The 20,888-nt window shown below is 50.6% G+C and overlaps 8 protein-coding genes across 8 annotated transcripts; 4 read left to right on the forward strand and 4 right to left on the reverse strand.

Moving 5' to 3' along the window:
- Positions 1 to 6: 6 nt before the first annotated feature.
- On the forward strand, positions 7 to 1,108 carry N7443_010899 (fumarylacetoacetate hydrolase family protein; the record flags this gene model as incomplete). Its single annotated transcript, XM_056890955.1, has 5 exons — positions 7 to 34; positions 84 to 322; positions 381 to 696; positions 750 to 846; positions 904 to 1,108. The coding sequence occupies 5 exons, from the start codon at positions 7 to 9 to the stop codon at positions 1,106 to 1,108; spliced, it is 885 nt and encodes a 294-aa protein (XP_056737446.1).
- Positions 1,109 to 2,286: 1,178 nt separating this feature from the next.
- On the reverse strand, positions 2,287 to 4,046 carry N7443_010900 (uncharacterized protein; the record flags this gene model as incomplete). Its single annotated transcript, XM_056890956.1, has 4 exons — positions 2,287 to 2,425; positions 2,481 to 3,157; positions 3,208 to 3,702; positions 3,771 to 4,046. 4 exons carry the CDS (start codon positions 4,044 to 4,046, stop codon positions 2,287 to 2,289), a joined length of 1,587 nt encoding a protein of 528 aa, XP_056737447.1.
- Positions 4,047 to 4,936: 890 nt separating this feature from the next.
- N7443_010901 (uncharacterized protein) lies at positions 4,937 to 7,339 on the forward strand (the record flags this gene model as incomplete). Its single annotated transcript, XM_056890957.1, has 4 exons — positions 4,937 to 5,026; positions 5,101 to 5,116; positions 5,203 to 5,723; positions 5,801 to 7,339. The coding sequence occupies 4 exons, from the start codon at positions 4,937 to 4,939 to the stop codon at positions 7,337 to 7,339; spliced, it is 2,166 nt and encodes a 721-aa protein (XP_056737448.1).
- A 683-nt stretch (positions 7,340 to 8,022) lies between these two features.
- Positions 8,023 to 8,652, forward strand: N7443_010902 (uncharacterized protein; the record flags this gene model as incomplete). The annotated part of the gene is made up of 1 exon (XM_056890958.1): positions 8,023 to 8,652. The coding sequence occupies one exon, from the start codon at positions 8,023 to 8,025 to the stop codon at positions 8,650 to 8,652; it is 630 nt and encodes a 209-aa protein (XP_056737449.1).
- A 601-nt stretch (positions 8,653 to 9,253) lies between these two features.
- N7443_010903 (uncharacterized protein) lies at positions 9,254 to 9,960 on the reverse strand (the record flags this gene model as incomplete). Its single annotated transcript, XM_056890959.1, has 2 exons — positions 9,254 to 9,847; positions 9,901 to 9,960. 2 exons carry the CDS (start codon positions 9,958 to 9,960, stop codon positions 9,254 to 9,256), a joined length of 654 nt encoding a protein of 217 aa, XP_056737450.1.
- Positions 9,961 to 11,289: 1,329 nt separating this feature from the next.
- Positions 11,290 to 12,934, reverse strand: N7443_010904 (WW domain-containing protein; the record flags this gene model as incomplete). The annotated part of the gene is made up of 4 exons (XM_056890960.1): positions 11,290 to 12,309; positions 12,365 to 12,511; positions 12,575 to 12,815; positions 12,867 to 12,934. The coding sequence occupies 4 exons, from the start codon at positions 12,932 to 12,934 to the stop codon at positions 11,290 to 11,292; spliced, it is 1,476 nt and encodes a 491-aa protein (XP_056737451.1).
- A 370-nt stretch (positions 12,935 to 13,304) lies between these two features.
- N7443_010905 (uncharacterized protein) lies at positions 13,305 to 15,383 on the reverse strand (the record flags this gene model as incomplete). The annotated part of the gene is made up of 1 exon (XM_056890961.1): positions 13,305 to 15,383. The coding sequence occupies one exon, from the start codon at positions 15,381 to 15,383 to the stop codon at positions 13,305 to 13,307; it is 2,079 nt and encodes a 692-aa protein (XP_056737452.1).
- Positions 15,384 to 15,861: 478 nt separating this feature from the next.
- On the forward strand, positions 15,862 to 20,591 carry N7443_010906 (uncharacterized protein; the record flags this gene model as incomplete). The annotated part of the gene is made up of 2 exons (XM_056890962.1): positions 15,862 to 18,776; positions 18,827 to 20,591. 2 exons carry the CDS (start codon positions 15,862 to 15,864, stop codon positions 20,589 to 20,591), a joined length of 4,680 nt encoding a protein of 1,559 aa, XP_056737453.1.
- Positions 20,592 to 20,888: the final 297 nt, after the last annotated feature.

Consider the following 20,888-nt stretch of genomic DNA (forward strand, 5'->3'; position numbering starts at 1 on the left):
TCCATCATGTCTAAGATCGCGTCTACATTCTCGCGTATGTTATACCTCCTGCCTTCATGGACCATCTAACATATTTATTGCAGGCCTGGTGCGCTTCGTGCCCAAGTCGAACCCCGCCAAGGTTCTGATCGGAGAGCCCGTCGATCCCCAATTGGACATTGGTCTGGCTGTCTACCAGGGCAAAGAGGTCTCAGTTCGTCCTTTCTCAGGCTCATCAGTTCTGAGCCCTGGCGCCGCGACTGGGGTCACCGAGACCATTGAGCGCATTCTGTCTCCCTTGGCCCAGGCCGAGGTCGGAGCTATCCGATGCGTTGGTCTAAACGTGAGTGATCAACTGCGACAACCGATGGCTCAATTAAAGACTAACACATGTTACAAAGTATGTATCCCACGCTAAGGAGATGGCACTCCCTCTCCCGGACGTCCCGACCCTGTTCATAAAGCCTAGCACCGCGCTGGCTGATCCCTTCCCCGCACCCACTGTCCTCCCCAAGATCACCCAGCAGGATGGCACTGGTGACTACGAATCCGAGATGGTCATTGTGATTGGCAAGGATGCCAAGGACGTGCCCGAATCCGAGGCACTTGATTACATCCTTGGCTACACTGCTGCCAACGACGTCTCCAGTCGTACTTCGCAGATGAACCAGAGCCAGTGGTGCTTCTCCAAAGGCTTCGATGGTTCATGTCCGATTGGTACGTTATTTCATTAGTTTGCGTGTCAAGATCGCAGCTAACACAACTTGCAGGCCCCGTTCTTGTTTCTGCCGCCCTCATCCCCGATGCGAGCAAGTTCCAGATTCGCGGTCTGAAGAGCGGCCGCGTCATGCAGGACTGCCCCCTGACGTGAGTATTCCCCCGTTGAATTTGACTGGATCAAGAAGCTAATTACAATTTCTTCAGTGACCTAATCTTTACAGTCCCCCAGCTTGTCAGCTTCCTCTCCCAGGGCACCACTCTGCTCGCTGGTACCATCATTTTGACCGGTACCCCTCCCGGCGTCGGCGCTGCCAAGAACCCCAAGGAGTTCATCAAGGCCGGCGACGAGTTCGCCGTCGAGCTCCTTCCTTACGTCGGAACGCTCATCAACAAGATTGAGCACCAATGATTGATGCAACGACATTGAAACTGTATATAGTCACGTACTTTTGGTATACTAAACAATCCTTGAAACTAGTCTTCTTGCTTCGAACATTAAGGTTGCAGCTGTCACCAATTTTAAGATTCTGCGTATTGAGCAACTGTTACTGCTGATCGTTGAAATGCCACTCACTATCTTCATTGGGCACGGAGTATAGACGACGTTAGAATAAAATCCTCCGATGTCCGCTACTTAACTAACTTTTCACATAGACCATCGTTTCATGTGCCCCCGAGCTATCAAGCCAGAAGGTTACACTTACACCAGATATCATCGCAATCGGGGCAAGTGTCCAGCACATCCACCAATCAGCATGCATATCGGGATATGACATTTTCCATGGCGGAGTAAATCTCTTCCGGCTGTACACTCGGGCCGATTCGAGCATCAAAGCATGTAACTAAACCAGAACACATGGCGTTTGGCAGAAATAATTTACTAAATTATGGAATGTCAAGATTGCCATGTTCATCGCTCTAAACCCAGTATCTAACCAAACGCAGACAAGATCAGCCCACGCGGTGGTAAAAGCCGGCATCGCACGTTACTTCGTGGGCCCAACGGCTTGACTGCGCTGAGTGTGTACGGCACATTTTCGGGTTCTGCCACTGAGCGGTCCCGGTCGGCCTGCCGGCTTGAAAGACGGACTGCGGCTTTATCTTTAAGCCGATTTTTTTGTTTGCTAAAATATTATATGCATGCATCTCTCCTTTCTTTTGCTCTTGCTTGTTTTCCTTTTGCGGCAGATCATGCATGCACTTTCTATTTTCTTGTCTTTCTTTCTTTTTTTTTTTGCTTTGGGTTTGTGCCTCTCCCCGATTCCTTGGGCAAGGGCTATTTATGCTTGGGTCTCAGCCTCAGGCCTCAGGCTGCATTGACTGGACAATGGCCCTTGGGCTTCAATGCTCTACGCTTGAAAGAATCCAGTATGCTACATCTTGAAACATTGCTAATGCATTGATCTATACACTTTCGCAGAAAACCGAGCTTCATGCCGCGTTCCATGCCACGTGTAGTCTATACCCTCCGATGCCGAGTTTATACGGATTCTATCATCACACCCGTTCGTCTAAAAAATCCAACAGCTCGACACGCTGTATTTATTGAGTCATGCCCGACATGAAAACGAGCCGAGACCCGGTCCTTTACTCGCCGTCTCGTTGACGCCATTTCTGACCCCGCCATTGGAGGAAGATAGTGGGAATTACACTGCAGCCAACGACCAGAGCCGACCCAATGCCTGCACTTGGGGCAATTCCAACATTGTCGAACATAGAAGTGAACCTGAACGACTGGGTTAGCAAAGACGTGGTGGAAGATATGAGAGAATGATGCATACCAGAAGGGTCCAATAAAACCCCAGATCTGTCGGACAAAGGTGATGAACACACCAATGCTGCCAGCCTCTTGAGGGAAGCAGTCAATGGCATATGTCATCATGACGGTCGTCACCAGCTGGTTACCGACCGCACCAATAGCCGTGCCAATGATGGGCGACACGTTCCAGTGGCCGGTGGTCGCCTCTTGCGTACACACAAGGAAGACAATCAAACCAATGATGGTCAAGGCAAAGCCGAAGTAGCTGAGCCATAATCGGAACTCGGGCTCTGCCTTACGGTCCAGACGCATTGAGCGCCGACTCATCCAGAAATCGGACATACGACCACCCATTTGCTCGCCGATGACGGATCCGATGATTACACCCAGGAACTGCAGACCCAGCTGCTCAGCGTTCAGTTCGAACTTGGCCTGAAGCAAAGACGGCACCTCGACAGTCGCGAGAATACTACCGAACAGGAATACCATCGCATATGCGCAGGTGGGTATCATGATAGAAGGATGCCGGGCCAGAGTCAGGGGATGCACGAACTCGTACGCCGTCATGGGAGTAGGATCGATGCGACGAACCGACATGTACTCCCTCTTCCAGTCGGCAGTTTGACTGTCAACACCGCTACCAAGGTAGCGAGTCTCCGGTCCAAGGAACAAGTACAAGATAAACTGGCCACCATTGATCTATGCAACAAATCAACATGAGTCCACTAACAGTCGGGAGAAGTACTAACCATAGCCAAGATCCAGTAGATCCAGTGGTAACCTGCGCGGTATGTCACGAAGCCAAAAATGAACGGGCCAATTGGGACACCCAGGGTGATCATCAAGGTCCAGACACCCATGTACTTTGCACGGTCCTTCTTAAAGGTCGTCTCCATCACGATCGCACTGCCAATTGCCGAAGCCGGCGAGATGAAGAAGGCCACGAGGGCCCGACATGCCGCGAGTGATGCATAAGTGGTACTCTTTGCACAGCCGATGTTACACACCAGACTGCAAATTAGGGAAAGGAGGAAGATGGGCCGGCGTCCGAAACGGTTGGACAGCGGTTTCCAGAACAGGGGGGCCCCACCAAGGATGGCAATTTGCAGACTGGTGAGGTAACTCGCCCGTTGCAAGCTGCAGTCCAACTCTGCGGCAATGTCGGAATAGGCGGGGATAATGGCAGCCGCGGTGAAAGTGCCCATGCAGGCGTGGAATGCTACGAGGATGAGATTGGACATTTTCTGTTTCATGCGTCAGGTTTTTTTGGATCGATCTGTGGATCAGAATAGAGATCAGAGAATCATCTTACCTTCCATTCAGGCCAGTTGTAAGGGTCAGCCGGGCCCATTCCGGGAATGGGATCGAGGTTCAGTGTGCCATGTCGCTCGAGGAGATAGTCTCGATGGGCCTTGGGGAGACGAGCCGCCAACGATTCTTCATAGGTGGCAGCCTGGCCGGCTCCTGCAGACTCGACCAGATCAATGTCGGTCTTGGAGGTGTGATTTTCGGCCTGCTCGGCCTGCACGACCGGCTCCGTGTGTCCAGCCGCCCTCGAGGAGGACGGTTGCAATTCTAGGGATGTCATGACACCTCCCGATAACGATCAAAACAGGAGAAGAAAGATCGAAAAGGATCTAGAGATAGGTGGAATGAAGAAAAGAAGACGACTCCGTTGAGTTGACTTGCGTTGAGGCAGGGCGAAGACGAAAATCCGGGACTCTTGGCGTGCCGAAAAAGCCGAAGTGAGTGCGGATAGCGGACAGAGACAACTGGGGTAAATTTTGCCCGCCTCCGTCGGCTTCGCCCTGGAGATGCGGAGGTCTCCACGGCCCACTGTTCTTTTGCCTCCTCGGCTTCGGCCTGTCACAGTGCATACTCCCGTGGGCCCCGATGTCATGTGGCTTAAGTAACACTTGGACCTGGCATTTACAGACGGCAGCCCGACTGCTGCCAGGCCCCCGGATCGGCATTCTCAGTGCCTAACAAGTACCGATGTATACAGCTTAGCCCTGAGAGCCCCGTCAATCCCCATATTTGAACTCCAGAATCTCACCGGAATTTCCGGGTCGCCTAGGTCAAGCCCTTGGTGCCAAATGAGGCACAGTCTAGTACCCTTTGTACTTTCCGGTCAGCACAGCCCGGTCTAAAGGTGCCCGATTTTTCTCATTGTGGGACGCGTACTCGGTGAAGCCACTATAGATAGGCCGTAAGGGGTGGAAATCCTTTCTAGTGAAAGAACCGTTGGATGGCGGAGGCAATTTAATTGCGACCACACACTTTCCCCTCAAAGCCACGGGCCCGACAGATGGAATGCAGAAAGAACCCCGGGAAGAGATAGGAAAAGGAACCCTCAGGGAACCAAAGAAAACGGGTCGGCCGGCCGTAAGCCCCACGATGGTTCAAGGGTGCCACACCCCACAATCTGCCCTCTCCACACTTCTTCCCTCTTGCATCCTCCCACGCTCCGATAGCATCATGGCTGAGATCATGGCACCCTCGGCAGGGGTTAGAAAGTTGGTGTGTCGTTTATGTCAAAAAGGATTTATCAAGGCCGAGCATCTACGAGTGAGTGTCCACAGCCCCACGATGCTGTGAAGAAAGTTATGCAAAAGAATATGAGCACTAATATGCTTACATAGAGGCATGAGCGTTGCCGTAGGTACTCCTGATGCATGGCTATTATCAATCATGATCCCTCCGGTTCAATCCGTGATCTGTTTGCTGATCGGAACTAACTCTAGATACCGGCTCCAAACCATACGTTTGCAAAGAGTGTCGCCGTCCATTTGCCCGGCAGGATGCGCTTACCCGCCATGAGAAGCTGCACCTGCGTGATGTCAACGTGAAGAATGGTCCTTCTCCCGCTTCGATGCCTTCGGCATCATTGGATTCTACTCCATCGTGGGATACTAGCAGTGCTTCAACAGCAGGCCCGGCTTCAACATCTGCCACTAGTCACTCCTGGGGAGACTCGGCATCTAATCACCATTCGAACATGCACAATGTTGCTTCCGATTTGGATTTTGCTCTTATTTGGCCAGACTCGGAGGATCTATTCCAGAGTCTGATGTCCTCCGATACGGCAGATCAATGGCAGATGCCCTTAGGAACACTGCCTTTTCCACCTGTCGTGCAGGATGTCAATGGAATGAATTTTGGATCTCCCAATTCTTTCCATGATCGGAGCTCCTCAGTCGGTGCAATTCCTTCGGGGGGAGGCCATCAGGCTGTGCGGGATGTGACGGAAATGGTGACCAGCTCGGTAAGTTGATCCGGGGCCTTACACCATCACTGATTCCTTGGCAGGAAGGCTCATGCACTAACTTCTCCATTTGGCAGTCCTCGAGCGTTACAGCAGCAGTCAAGGCCACCTCCATCACATCGGTCTTTCTTGATGAATGTCTGCACATGTTCTTTGTCCGTTTCATCCCGACCTTTCCTGTTTTACACAGAGCCACCTTTGTGTTCAGGGAATGCACCCATGCATTGTTACTGAATGCCATCGCCATTGGATCCTTGTACCTTGGTCCTAGTGACTCCGTGGCCAAAGGCGAAGCTCTCTGGCGACTAGCCCACACTGCCGTCGCCACATCATGGCAGTCTTTGATCACCCATAACGGCCCCTATGATACCTGCAAGGGAGTACAACTCATGATCACAGCCCTTCTGGGCCAGATATATGGTGCTCTATCCAAGAACCGGGCCATTCGAACAACAAGTCAAGTCTTCCGCCCGCTGGGTTTCTTCTGGGCCAGGCATTGTGGCATGTACGATAGCCAGCCATACTCAATGGAGAATCTCCCCTCCACTGATGCACCTGCCGCAGAAAAGGATCACCAGTGGAGGATATGGTCTGCAAGGGAAATCCAACAACGTGCCCTATTGGCATACTATGTGCTCGATGGGCTTGTCGCCCAAATGTCTGGCGATGGTGCTTCCGCTCGGCATGTTTCCAACCCCTTGAGCCTTTCTAGTAGCGAGGCTGCCTTTGATGCTAGCAACGCCGATGAGTGGTTAGTACATATGCATTCCCAGAAGCCCGATCAATCATCCTTCCGCGCCGTCTTCCGATCGTTGTTCCCTCCCGTTGGGAATTTCCGGGCCCTGGATTATCAATTTTCAGCATTTTCTCTTCGCGTCGTGCTTGAAGGCCTCCAGTCATTAATCTCAGACTGTGACGATCATGAACTCACTGTCGGTGTGCCCAGCCTGTCAGATGTGAGAAGAGCATTGGCTCAGGTCCACGAGACTATCTCCATGAGTATCCATTTCTCTGCCGCTGAACGACTAGAGATTTTGCTACGATGGCACACAGTCTGCTTGGACACTATGATACACTCTACTGTTCTATCTCGTCATGTCTGTTCTCGCTACAATATCCCACAGCATGTATCTGGTGGCAGTCGAACAGTTGAACTCGGGTTCGATCTTTTAGAATGGGCCAGTACTGAAGATGCCCGACGTGCAGTACTACATGCCGTCGCCATCCAAGATATCGTCGAGCAATTACCTCGTGGTCGTGCCCATGTTGTACACATGCCAAGCTCTCTATTTGCCGCCGCTACAATCTACGTTGTCTTGTCTCTTGCTGGCGCGGCTACCGTTAACCTCCCCCGCACAATTGTCTGGCAGGAAGCTTTGCTTTCCCATTCAGACCTCCATCTGGGCGACGATATTAGACCACCCTCTGGCTCGGACACTCGGCGCTTCGTCGAAACGGAACAGGGACTTTCGTCAAATCCCTCGGGTGGCGCTGTTCGGAATCTCCTTTACGAACTCAACTCAATGCAGAAACTCTTTCGCTGCCTATCGTCGCAATGGGGCATCGCTCGGGATATGGAAGATATTGTTGCTGAATGGATTCAACTCTGCCATTAGAAGTGGAGCTGGTCTCGATTTGATGATTTGGCGTTTGCTAGCACTTTGTAACTATGCGTGGTCGCTATATCTAATGAGTCATGGATATGAGCAACTTTTATTTGGGTTGATGAACCGTTTGAACGCCTTTAATGGAAACCCCAATGTTGAACTTGCTTAACCTAGAAAGTCCTACATATTCCAAGTAATTTCCCATAGTTACAATCGTTGTGTAGCCATGACATAGCGTAGCCTAGCTACCTGGTCATCGAAATTTTTGGTATCTATCAATGCTTAGGATCGTGACAAGCTTTCAAGGCTGTGAATTGCTTCACACAAAAGCACTCATAAACCCTTAATGCATGGATTTTCCTGTTACAGATACAGGTCCCCATCTCTACGGGGCAAAGTCCATTCTAAATATCCACATAGTGAGCTGAATAAACTTAAAACGCACGTGATAGCCAGCTTAATCGGAAAAGAAATACCCCTTCTAGGGTTAGACGCGGATAAGCACGCGTCGCGTCCGCGCCAGCGAAAGTATCGATGAGACAAAACCCCGCACAAATCAAAAGCCTTTCTTCGTCTCCACCCGCGCCAAGCCACCGAGCCTCTGCTTTGAACGTCCGGTATGTGGTCCCAATGATGAGCGATGAGAGTGTATACTCGTTCGTCAAACAAGACCACTAGCCAACATAGAGACTATGTCTGATGTTACCAACTCGCGCACTCCGGCTTCGGGCCGGGGCCTGCAGCTGAACAAGAGACAGGAAGAGGCGTTGATTCGAATTTCCAAGGAGCGCCAGGGTACCAACTATTTCAGCGAGCATTCTAAGGCTTTCTGGCTTGAGATTTCCAAACTTCTCTTGAAGGAGACCGGTCGTGTGTATTCGTGGCAGTCTTGCCGGCGTCGCATGACTGCATGGGAATCGCCTATCATGCGTGCTCCCTGTGTTCACCGGGAGAAGCCATCTTATCCTCGTGAAGAACTTGAGGAAGTTGAGGAAGAGGCTACCCATTCCTCGGCCATCACCAGGAGGAATTCCAGCCCTCCCGTCTTGGAAGAGAGGGACAACGACCTGCCTCATCCTCCATTCATCTTAAAACGCGCCATGAACTCAACTGAGCACCCTGTTCAGCAGGAGATCATCGATCTGCACTGCAACGTAATCGACCTTGTGCAGTGTACCATGACCTCTCTTGAGGCTCAGGTCAAATGCCTGACCAACATCCTCGCCACCAACAAGAACTCATGTGAAGCTATCACCGATGCCCTCCACCTTCTGAAGGGGGAAGTCACCAAGGCCATCAGCGATTACGAACGCTCCAATTAGAAGCCTTTCCATCAGCAAAGTGCACTTCAAACGTGTATGTTTGCTCCCTGTATCTCAGTAATGCCGAGAGTGGTCGATGCGGTCTCGTTTGTTCTATGCGTTGCGGTGTTGGAGGTGTTTTGCTCCCATGATGTGATGACCTGATTCCGCTACAAAGCTTCTCAAGATACCCCACTTTGTACATCGGTCGTGATTATTATCATGGCTTGAATGTTTTTCTCGTGTTTCGAGATGTCCCCATTTTCTATTAGCAGGCGCTCCAATTGGCATAATAATTCGTTTTTTTAGTTTCTCAGTTAATCAATAGTTACTCAGTTGTTAGTATCTGGTTATTGTCCATATGCCGACCATGGGTACATGGTTCACTATCCAACGGGTGTTCAAATGGGGGTATATGAATGACTACATAGTAGCAACTCAAATCCTCATTGCGTTTCATTGTGATATTTTCAGGATTCTCTAAGAGCAAAAACAAGCAAGTCGTTGACCATATAGTCTAGTATGCAAATTATTGAATATTTCATATCCCGCCATCGATATTGTATCCACGCGCACGAACGTCCCCTTATACCATTCCCCTATTTTCTTCCTTGACCTGGTCTCACGCTTCATCCTCCTCCTTAAACCAGGCCTTGTCCGGCCATGCAGGAGCATACTCTGATTTCATGTCTTCGGTGCCTACTTTATCCCCACCGAACTTCTCATGCTTGAAGATTTCTTTATCAAACTGGAAACCGGAACCCTGCTCGGATATTCCGAACCAGTTGGTCTTGTCATCGACCTCTCCAGTGTACTGTTCACCGGCGAAGGCCTTTTCCTCCTTGACTTTGATCATTGTGTCATTTTCAGTGTCGCTGTCAATTTTGACAGGCTCTCCAATGACGATAAGAGCGTCCGCATCGCTTTCCGCAGCACCGTCAACGTCGATCAAACTTTCAGTCAGAGTCGCTTCGCCAGCCTTAGTGCCCTTGGCCTTCTGCGTGGCGGTAATCTTCGCCTTGGGCTTCGCCTTGGTGACCTTGTGAGCACGAATACGCGGGCCATCAGGCGAAGGGCTCATAGCAACGTTGGAGTCGCCATTTGCTTCTTCAGCAATGAGCCGTGCGGACAATTTGCGCATCGGGCGCATCTTGTACTCGATACTGTTGAAAGTCGAGCCTTCACCATACATCACAGCGATTTGGCGATAATCCAGCTGTCATACCGTCAGATCAGATCCTTGCTGTGCGTTTTGATTTGTGTGCTTACCCTGAGCTTGGGGTTCGCGGCGAGAATCGCCGCTAGAAGTCTCTCGGTCTTGATAGCCATGGTGGTCTCGAAGAGAGAATATCAGAAGTGTCTTGAATGAATGGGGTTTTAAAAGACTCCGGGGAATCGATTTAGAGAGTGATTTGTCGCAGGAGCTGGGTGGGGAGGAGGATAAGTCGCAGAGAGACTAACAGAGTTCAGAATGTAATTGACTATGAGCTGACGAAAGTCGATGATGGAGTGAAGATGGAAAGAAGATAGGTTGACGAACGTGGGTTTTTATACCAGGTCACGAATGCCAGGAAAGAGGATTTCTCGGGAGCAGGACCCAGGAGGACCAGAATTAACTCACCGAAAATGGGACGTCCCGCTTGAGCTTGGATGTTTATGTCTGCGAAGAATGAGGCTGAAGCGAATTCCTCTCGAATGAAACAATCAGTTCTAAGGTCAAGCAAAGATATTATTTGGCAAAGAGAACTCTGGACAGCGAGAATGTCTTCCGTTTCAACATGAGAACCTCATCGAGGAAAACTCATCGAATGTCTTTCACTTCCGCAACCTCCGATCCCAGTGTACTTCCTCCTCTTCAGACTTACGCCATTCCATCGAGGATATTACCCAATCTTTTAGATCCGTGTTGCGGAGTAAAAGATATGGAAGGCCCGACAAAAGGCCTTCGCCTTGTAGCGATCAAGATGTCCTGCACATTGGATACTGTAGCATTGGTCTGTAAGAAATATGCATAGCCTGATTTTGATAATTTGACTAGCTGTCAGTGGTCAACCATGGTCAGAACACAAGCAAATGAGGTAAACCCTGAATCAGACCCTCCTTAGTCGGAACTGTATATCCATATTATAGAGGTGCTTTCTCTTGCAATCCGCATTGTACTTTCAACTTTGGAACTTCCGCTACAACTGCTGCGCGTCATGTCAACCACATCTTTTCGTATCTGCATTGGCGGAAAGCCACTCTGTGCTCGCTTTACACAAGTCAATTCTCTGTGTTATGACCTGGCAGCGAAAGCTAGATCTCGATGTCTTGAAAGATCGTGAGACGTACGGCGGGCGAGGCATACGTGTATACAGTGACCAGACTAGACGAGGCCATACACATCTTGACTAGAATAGACTTGGCTTTTCAGTCAAGGAAACACGCGTACATTTTGTGTGCTCGATGGATATCTACTGGGAAAGAGGCGAGATGAAGAATAACAGCCCCGAAAACATTGAGGTACATGCTAATTAACACAGAGAACAGAAACACATCGAGGCTGATCATGGGGTAAAATCTATGGCAGAATCAAGTAAGGGGGAGCACGGCAAATCAATGATTGAGGAAACCGGTCATATCCTTCATTTCTCCTAAGTTGAACACCCGGTCGGCATTTCAGCCCTGCTGAGATGGCTGCCCCGCCCCGGAGCTGGGTGGAGTCGATGATGCCCAGGGGCCGCTGATGAATTGAGGATCTGATGTTGCTATCCGCGAGGAAGCTGGGGCACCCGAGCGTTGGCCTTGTTGGACTGTCGGGGGGCCAGGATGGTATTGGTGGGTGGCGCCAAGGTGGTCAGCTTGCTGCTGAGGCAAGTACTGTTGAGCCCCTACCTGAACAAGGGGGTTCTGATACTGGTGAGAATTGCCGTGCGTATCGGGGACAGCGGGAAAGCCGAGCGCGCCAAAGCCAGGTCCAGATTGTGCTCGTGCCATGCTAGTACTGTGGTATTGCCCGTGTGCACTCGAAGGCTGCGACTGATAGCCCTGTGCAGAATGTGCCCCTGCAGCTTGATCTGAGAAGCCTTGCTGATAAAAAGATGCAACCTGTTGGGAATGACTTCCGTCTAGTGGATACCCCATGGGTGACTGTAACTGGCCCCCGGAATGAGTATTGAATGACCCGTGCATGGGTTCAGGTCCTGTTCGGCCGTCACTGGGCTCGCCGCTTAGGTTCAAAGGATTTGAGAAATGCGAAGATTGGGGAGCCATGTTACTCGTAGAGCTACCCATAGCCTGTGGCGTATATTGTGAGCCAAAATAAAGCTGTGGTAGATTTGAAGAGCCCGTCCACTGCGACCCGGGGTTCGAAAGAACGGGTTGATGTGACACCTGCCATGCAGGTTCAGACGGGCGGTGTTCAGATCCGGGGTTAGGCAAATGGCCCGCAGCAGCACCTTGTGCCGACTGTTGGCGGAATGGGATGGGTCCCGGAGCATGACCTTGGTATGGGTTATTGGTATGGTCCAGGTTGTAGGAACCTGATTGACCCTGAGCGCCGTCTCCATTGCCGACCCAGTGTGTCCTAAGGTATGGCTGTCCGAAGGCCTGTTGACCCATAACTTGCTGAGGGTGATTCGAATAAGCCCCCGTTGGACCCATACCCGTGTTTTGAGAATAACCCCGCTGCTGTGATTCCTCGAAGGCCATTAGCGACATCCACTGTTCTCAAGACTTGAAACATCCAGCATACCGCGTTATACCCGCCATGACCAGGTACGAGGCGTTGCCCATGGTGATATAGGAAGTGTTGCCCGAGTTGGTTCGTATACCATCCCGTCTCCGAGGACCCATGCGGGGGGTTTTGAGATTGCGCATTAAGCTGGGCATCCATAGAGCTCTAACCAGCCATCAGTGCCACTCTTGCAACGTTCTCGCAGACATGACGAGTTAAACTCCATACGGAAATTCTCGCGCCGTCCGCCAAAGAGCCTATCCGCTCAGCCAGTGTGTTTTCCTGCCTAACTTGCGGGCTGTTTGTTGATGGTCTCGAGGGTGGTGCTTGCGAAGGACCAGTGCCGATAGATATGGGTGTTGTCGATGGCGTCAGTACAACTGGCTCAGTTGGAATCTCCCATTGCGATTTGCCAGTCGTTCGCTGGACGTAGTACCACTTGCGCTGGACTCCCTCCCATTGCGCCAGCCTGAGGTGTCGTTAATATTGGGCAGAAAGCCAGATTGTAGAGCGGGCTTACCATCCTTCAGGAAGTTGAGGCGGGGGAGATGACGGGCCTGCGGTATCTGCAGGGGCATCTCGCGCCATTGTAGGTGATAGGCAAAGAGACACCAGGTGGCATGGTAAAAGGGATGTGCTGCGATTAAGAACGCGCTAAGAGGATCCTGTGGGGCACTGAGGCTTGGCTTGGCGATCACGCTTTTGGATCTGTTGTACATTTCTAGTGGAATTTTATAACCTAGCCCTCTCATACCCATACCCCTATTCCCTGATTCCCCGTAATTTTGTGATAAGACAGGACGTGAATAAGAATAAAAAAAAAGAGAAAAGACCGCACCCTCTAACTAGTATCCTAAACTATCCCATGTATGACGCCCTGAAAAAGATCGCGCCGATAAATAAGCCAGGTTATTAATACTCGAGGAAGAAAAGGATATCGTCGCCAGGGGTTCCGGCCTCAATCTTCGTAATTGTCACCATTCCAGTCCGAGTCGTCGCTCGGTTCATCATCAAGGAAGTCATTTTCGTTAAATTGCATATCGCTAGGTCGTTGGTTGTCAATTCGAATCGATACCACGTCGCACATTCCTTGCACATCGTTTTCATCAAATCGAGATAAGTCAAATGAAGTCACCTCGGAGTTTTCGTGGGCCTCTGAGGCCTTGCCCTCGGCCAACCGCGAACTGTGGCGTTTAGAAGGGGTTGAGAGCTCACTGCCAGCAGTGCCCGGACGCGAAGTGACCTCGGCTTTATCAAATTTAGGGGGAATGTTATTTAGCTCTCGCTTGCGGAGGGAGCGTAGATTTGGGTTTGGGGGTTGACTGTGTCGCAAAAAGGTTTTTTCCAGGCGGCTGATCCATCGCTCACGGAAGTGCGCACGATCACGCCAGGGAATCCTAAGAATCGCGCTAATTACCAGTTTTCGAAGGTCTGGCAGTTTCGGGGCGGAATCGATCAATGACATGAAGAATGATTCTGCCGTGCTATGATCCAACCGTCGGAGTTGGATTAATTCGATCTCCTGCAGACTTTCTGGCCATGTCGGTATCTCGGACTCCTTGATGAGCTCAGTGAAATGAGGCTCAGTGTCATGGTAGGTAGACACATCATGAATGGAAATGTCCATCTTGAACCTTCTCAGCTTTGGGCAATAGAGAGCGAGGTCGGTGCTAAACGCCATGTTCAGATGCCGGTTGTGACTCAAACACAATTCTCGCAGATGTTGGCCGTGAGACTTCATGAACTCCAGAAACGATTTGGAGTAGATACGGTCGCAGTTGGACAGGGTGAGTGAGCGGATGGTCATAGGAAGTCGCGGTAGGAAACTGTCTTTGACCACAGTGCACTCAATGAGGTCCAGGTGCTCAATCTCAGGAAGTGCTTGGAGAGATGTAGCAAGTGCGACTTCTTGAATGGTCAGGTCTTCGGGATCACCGTCACCAAGATGAAGCAGTCGGATTTTCTTCAATCCCTGAAAGGCAGGGCGCAGATGCTTCTCTAACATGAACGGTAATAGTTCGGATGTTGGAAGAAATCGAGCATTCCAATCCCAACTGCGAAGAACGAGCCCAGCTTGATCAATTGCTGCGAACAAAGGATTCGAATATAGCCACTTTGACGGTGTGATATTCCACGGCGGTATTCCGACAGTATCGTCATCTTTATGGTACAGTCGCAAAGTCTGAACCTGGGGTGTTCTCTCAACTAACCGAGAAAGGTCGAAGTAGCCCAATGTGGGACCACTCTTGTAAAGAAGAACCTGTTCCACGTCGACATGAAGCTCTTTTATTTTTGCAGCGTAGTTCAGTGTACATGAACTTGACGGCATGGAGAGAAGTTTCAGCAGGCTATGGCTCTTGAAGGTAGGAAGCAGAGGGGGAGTGTGGTAGAGAGCTGCAAGAGCGGGCTCATGGAAGGCTCGACATAACAGTGCCACATTTACAAGCCATTTGACCGAGTCAGTTCGGACCGACTGCTGTTCGTTGAGCAGCGGGTAGGATGCTCGAAGGAATATGTCAAACAAGACTTGGTATGGCAGCGTCTGCCACGGAGGGATGACTCCAGAGCCCAAAATGATATCGTCGTTTGTTTCTGCCTTCTGTCGCTTTCTCAAAGGCTTCCCTGGTTCGTTCTTTATCGTCCGGCGTCGTTTAGGCTTTGATGATTGCGAAGGAGCCGTGCGCCGAACAGCCCGACGCCTCGGAGCGTTCGCAAGTCGAGGCATCGGCTCAGTAATTGCTTGGGAAGCAATCATTGATTGATCTGGGGGGTCGACAGGAGCCATGTCATATGATTCAGCATCACTCTCATCGGGTATGTCACCCCAGTCTGCATCGGTCGACTCTTCGCGATAAGATGGGGGTATATCACGAGGTCGCAAAGTGAGCGAGGGACGGCGAGATCTGCCATACTCGGCATCCGCATCAAGATTGGCATCGTCTTCTGATGTGCTCTCATGATAGGTTTGAACTCGCGTACGGTTTTGACGGATGGGGCGATGGGGCCTGGCGCGCGGACCGGAGCGCGATGGAGCCATGGCGAAGTGGGGAACACTATCTTAGATGTGGGCATGCAGCAAACATCGTTTGAGGACATGCGCAATCAGGGCGACTACCACAAATATGCTGCAGTATGTTCCAGGGACGAGACCGGGCTTAAATTGATAGTTGATGTCAATACGAATACCGCGGTGGACCGGAGATATAATTATCCTTCATGTTTATTACTTATGTAATCTAGAATCCCCCTATAAATTGGCAGAATCAGGGGTAATACAAGAACAGAGCTTTTGATATCGTTGATTGGTTGCATATAAAACATTCCGACAGTTATGAGCCCGGTTCGCATCATATAGAGGCATTTGTGGGTGAATAAGGAAGCAATTGATATTGCTATATCACCAGGAAACACATCCGTCGACCATACTCGACCCTCGACCCCTGAACCAACCTGAACCAACCAATACAACAGACGACATCCCCCCCTGAGGGTATTCCTTCGACCGGAACACCGCAATGGAGGCAGTATCCATCCTCTCCGCCATGAAGGGCGATAAACTGAAGGATTCGCCGCAGTGGCGCACGTGGTTTGCCCGCGTAAAACTGTATGCGAAACAGAAGCGAGTCTGGGACTTATGTGACCCAGATATCGAGAAAGAAGACCGTCCGAGAGGTTTGAGAGAACCGTACGAGCCGGAGTACCCTGAAGATGGGGATACAGAGGAAAGAAAGGAGTGGCGAGACCGTATGGACGTCTATAAAGTCGCATATGCAAAGTGGGAGAAACAGATCAAGGGACTGGATGACGTGAATGAATATATTATCTCCTTCCTTGATCCTATCCACCATCTTGCATTGATCGATTATGAGACGCCGTACGACCGCCTGGTGTACCTAAAGTCTCGCTTTGCCCGCTCCAGCGCGTATGAGGAGGAAATTCGCATGAAGTGGAGGTTATTCGCCGTACAGAAGCCAAAGGGGAATATCGATCAGTGGTTATCGATATGGGACACCCTAAGAGAGCAAGCTGTTAGCCTTCATCTTGAAGAAGTCAAAAGTGCGAATAGGGACTTCTTGCAAGCAGTGAAAGAGGTGTTACCTATCTGGTGGCAGGCTAGATATCAAGAGATTGTTATGGATAGAAAGCCGTACGACACCAGAGACCTGATTGAATCATTCCGCGCAATGTATCGAGAGATCGGTCCCAAGCAGTCGTCATCATCAGAACTGAAGGGATCATTCTCTACCTGGCAGGATCATGAGGAAGAAACAGAAGAGACGCCAAAGCCGACCCCTCTTCCTTTTGATAAACGACCATGCCCATGCGGACGCACGAACCATCGGCATCGGGTTGCAACGTGCTATGCCCTGAATGAGGCCGCCCGACCTTCCTGGTTCAAGCCAAACGATGAGACGCTTCAGAAGATCAAGAAGAACTTTGCAGCGGATCCTGCATGGAAGAAATGGGTCGAGAAGGTAGTCAAAGACGCGAATGAGGTCAAACAGAAGCCTCAAGACTCCGCGCATGCAGTGCACGAACGGACAAATAGTGCCCGTACAGACATCCCGAAAGAAGATCCGGTTGATATGTGTTTCCTGACGCAGTCGCCACAAATCAGTGCCGAAGTTTTCTCAGCAAGCCATAAGGCTAGATCAACCATCCAAGACCGTTGGATACTGGACACTGGAGCTTCAAGGCACATCTGCAACGATAAGAGTCGGTTCATCAGCCTTGAACCGTACGAAACAACTCTCGCAACCGGAGATAGCAGCACAGAAGTCATCGCACGTGGTACGGTCAAACTCATTGGAAGAAACCCCGAAACAGGCAAGAAGAGAGTAATATCCCTAAGTGATGCACTCTATTCACCGGGCTTCCACACCAACTTGGTCTCATACGCTGCATTGTTGAAGAAAGGCGGTAGATGGTGCCAGAAATCCAACTGCATTGTCGACACCGACAACCGACCTATAGTGAGCGTGCACCTATGGGATAGTATGAATCTCTGGCTATTCGACGAACCAGAGGAAGTCGTATATCCCCATGCACACGCTGTGCGATCATCAGAGAAGCCACTCGAAGCGAGGGCTTCAGCAAACCTCTGGCATCGTCGTTTCGCGCATATAAATCACAAGACAGTGCACAAACTAGCTTCGATGGTCGATGGAGTGACTATTGAGGACGGGAACGAAGAAGAAGCACTATGCGAGACATGTCAACTAGGCAATGCACCCCGACAGGTGTCAAGAAGGCCAGTTGGACGCACCTTTGGGCGCTTTGGAAGAGTGCATTTCGATTTAATCCAGCTACCAGTGGCGTACAATGGTCATCGATGGATATCGCACTTTGTTATTGAAGGTATCAGGTTTCACTGGATATCTACCCACGAGCTGAAGAGTCAATGTCAGCTCGCGATTAACCAGTTTGTCCAGCTTGCAAAGAATTGGTGGGATTTGCCGATCAAAGCATTCCACTATGACAATGAGAAAGCTGCAGGACGGTCCGCAGAATGGAGTCTTACCTCCGATGGAATCGTCGTATATCATAGCCCACCGGCACACCCAGAGATGAACGGGTACGCCGAGAGAGCAGGAGGTGTGATCATCCTTAGAATGAGGATGCTGATGCTTGAAGGAAAGCTTCCAAAAGACCTCTGGCCCGAAGCTGCACAAGCAGCAGTGTGGCTCCTGAATAGAACACCAACGTATATCTCCACCGAGAATCGTTGGGTTGTGCCATGGGAAGAGGTTCGAAAGGACTTCGCTGGCGATCGAATGCCGAAGATCAACCTATCGAATGTTAGACTGTACGGAAGCCTCGCATATTGCCGTATCCAGAAACAAATCCAATCGGACAAGATGAATCCACGCGCAGAAGTCGGCTTCCTGGTTGGATATATGGCCTCAAATGTGTGGAAGATCTGGTTTCCACAGTCCGGCAAAGTGCGGTTTATTCGCGATGCGGTATTCGATGAATCCCGAAAGTATTCACCCGAGTTCGCGCATTATCAGCCTATCCCACTGCCACTTATCAAGGAACCGCAGGAACTGGATAGAACAGAAGTCCAGAAGGCGATGCAGACATCGATCACTACCGGGATAATGCCTGAGGAAACTGGTACGCTACCAGAGCGAAGAGACTCTCGGAATGACGATGATATAGACCGACCTACCATAGGTCAGGGGGTGGAGGAGACGGAAGACCATAATCGTCTTTTCAGCCGAAAAACCGTCTCTTCCCTAGCGCAAAGAGAGGTGCCTGGCGCTTTCCCTGATGAAATTCTCCCCCATTACCACCGACACCACCGGACGAAGAGGCTCCGGACCCTGGTCAGGGGGTGGAAACCGACCCAGAACCAGTCGTGCGAGACCAGGCCCCAGAAGCCATCGAGTGCATCGAACAAACCGACACAGATCATCACCAGAGAGAGGTAAGTGTGGAGGACGAGCTTGAACAACAATTGCAGACAGAACTGGCAAGGGAAAGAGCGCCACGGGACATCAACGGCGACGTGAATGCAGACAACATTGTGAGCGGCCGAAGGACGCGTCGAGCACGACAGGACAATGATTATGCAGCATATACAACAAGGATTGATGAAGAAGAAGAACCACCGGCCTTCCTTCATGCTTTTGCGGCAGGGTTATACGCAGAGAAACCAGATAGCCGTCGTCATCGCGATGACCTTCCAGAACCACCGAAGCACTGGAAGGATGTCATAAACCATCCCTTCCAGGAAGGTTTCCTCGCAGCAATGAGGAAAGAACTCGACTCTCTGGCACAGAAAGAGACGTACGATGTGGTGGAAAGACCAAAAGATAGAGGCAAGCAAATCCTTCCCCTGCTTTGGGTATTCGCCTATAAATTTGATCAGGACGGTTACCTCTTGAAGCTAAAAGCACGTATCTGTGTACGTGGCGACCTAGAAACGATCTCATCCGAAGAGAAGCGAGCTGCAACGCTTGCAGCACGTACGGCACGTATGATCTTTGCCTTGGTCGCAGCATTTGACCTTGATCTACGACAGCGGGACGCGGTGACGGCATTCCTGAACAGCAAACTAAACAAGGAGACATACACGAGGATGCCAGAAGGTTTTGAATCCCCAGGGAAGTGCTGGAAGCTCCACCGAGCTTTGTACGGGTTGCGTATATCGCCGCGCCTGTGGCAGCAGGAAGCAGCGGGCGTCCTGCAGAAGCTCGGGTTGCGACAAGTCCCTGAGGATCCATGTGTCTTCGTAGGCGAAGGAATCCTTGTATTCTTCTATGTCGATGATATATTAATTGCTAGTCACCGGTCAGCAAGAGAACGAGCGCAGAAGCTCGAACGGGATCTCGAAGACCACTGGGAGCTCACTGATCATGGCGATGCAGGCTGGTTTCTGAATATTCGGATCATCAGAGACCGGAAGCAAAGGAAGCTCTGGCTATGCCAGGATAGCTACATTACCAGTGTAGCTATGCGGTATAACCTCACTGAACGTGCACCAGTGTTCACCCCGCTTCCAGTTGAGGAGCTGAAGCCATACGAGGGCATTGCAACACCCAGAGAGATCCATCTTTATCAACAGAAGGTTGGATCTGGTGGATATGCAACCACGATCACTCGTCCGGACGCTGCAAAGGCAATGGCAAAGTTGGCGCAGTTCCTTACCAACCCCGGCCCTCAACATCATCATGCTGCAGACAGAGCGCTATCATACCTCTACACCACGCGATACCTCGCCATCGAGTATTGCCAGAATAGCGGACTTGAATCTGTGCGGCTTGCAAGTGATGCATCGTACGGTGACCATGAAGACCGGAAGAGTTCAGCAGGATATATATGTCAGGTGTACGGTGGCCCCGTGGATTGGAAGGCTACCAAGCAACGTACAGTGACTACTTCCACCACTGAAGCTGAACTATTGGGTTTGTCTGATGCAGGTAAGCACCTCCAATGGTGGAGGAGACTACTTGGGCATGTGGGCTTCATACCCTCCCATATCATCACCATTCAGTGCGACAATGAGCGAGCAATTGGTCTGCTCCAAGGAGACGACGTGGTGTTTGACACCAAGCTCCGACATGTGGATATACACCACCACTGGCTACGCCAAGAGGTCAGGGCAGGTCGAATCGCCATTAGATGGACACCTACCGCAAGTATGGTGGCCGATGGACTCACCAAGGTGCTCCCGCGACAAAAACATGACAATTTCGTCAGGTTGCTGAATATGGTGGATATAAGTCACCTGATTGACTAGTCCTAAAGAGGAAATCAGAGGCTGTTTTGCAAAGACCACGGTTTCGTGCGAATTGGATGCATTCCAGCAATCTCAGGACGCCTGAGACCGCTGAGGGGGTGTGTCAATACGAATACCGCGGTGGACCGGAGATATAATTATCCTTCATGTTTATTACTTATGTAATCTAGAATCCCCCTATAAATTGGCAGAATCAGGGGTAATACAAGAACAGAGCTTTTGATATCGTTGATTGGTTGCATATAAAACATTCCGACAGTTGAAAGGAACCTGGCTTTCAAGGCGGATGCAACGGCA

The sequence above is a fragment of the Penicillium atrosanguineum genome, assembly GCF_028827265.1.
Source record: "Penicillium atrosanguineum strain IBT 20685 chromosome Unknown utg000008l_segment0_segment0, whole genome shotgun sequence".
NCBI classification, from domain to species: Eukaryota; Fungi; Ascomycota; class Eurotiomycetes; order Eurotiales; family Aspergillaceae; genus Penicillium; species Penicillium atrosanguineum.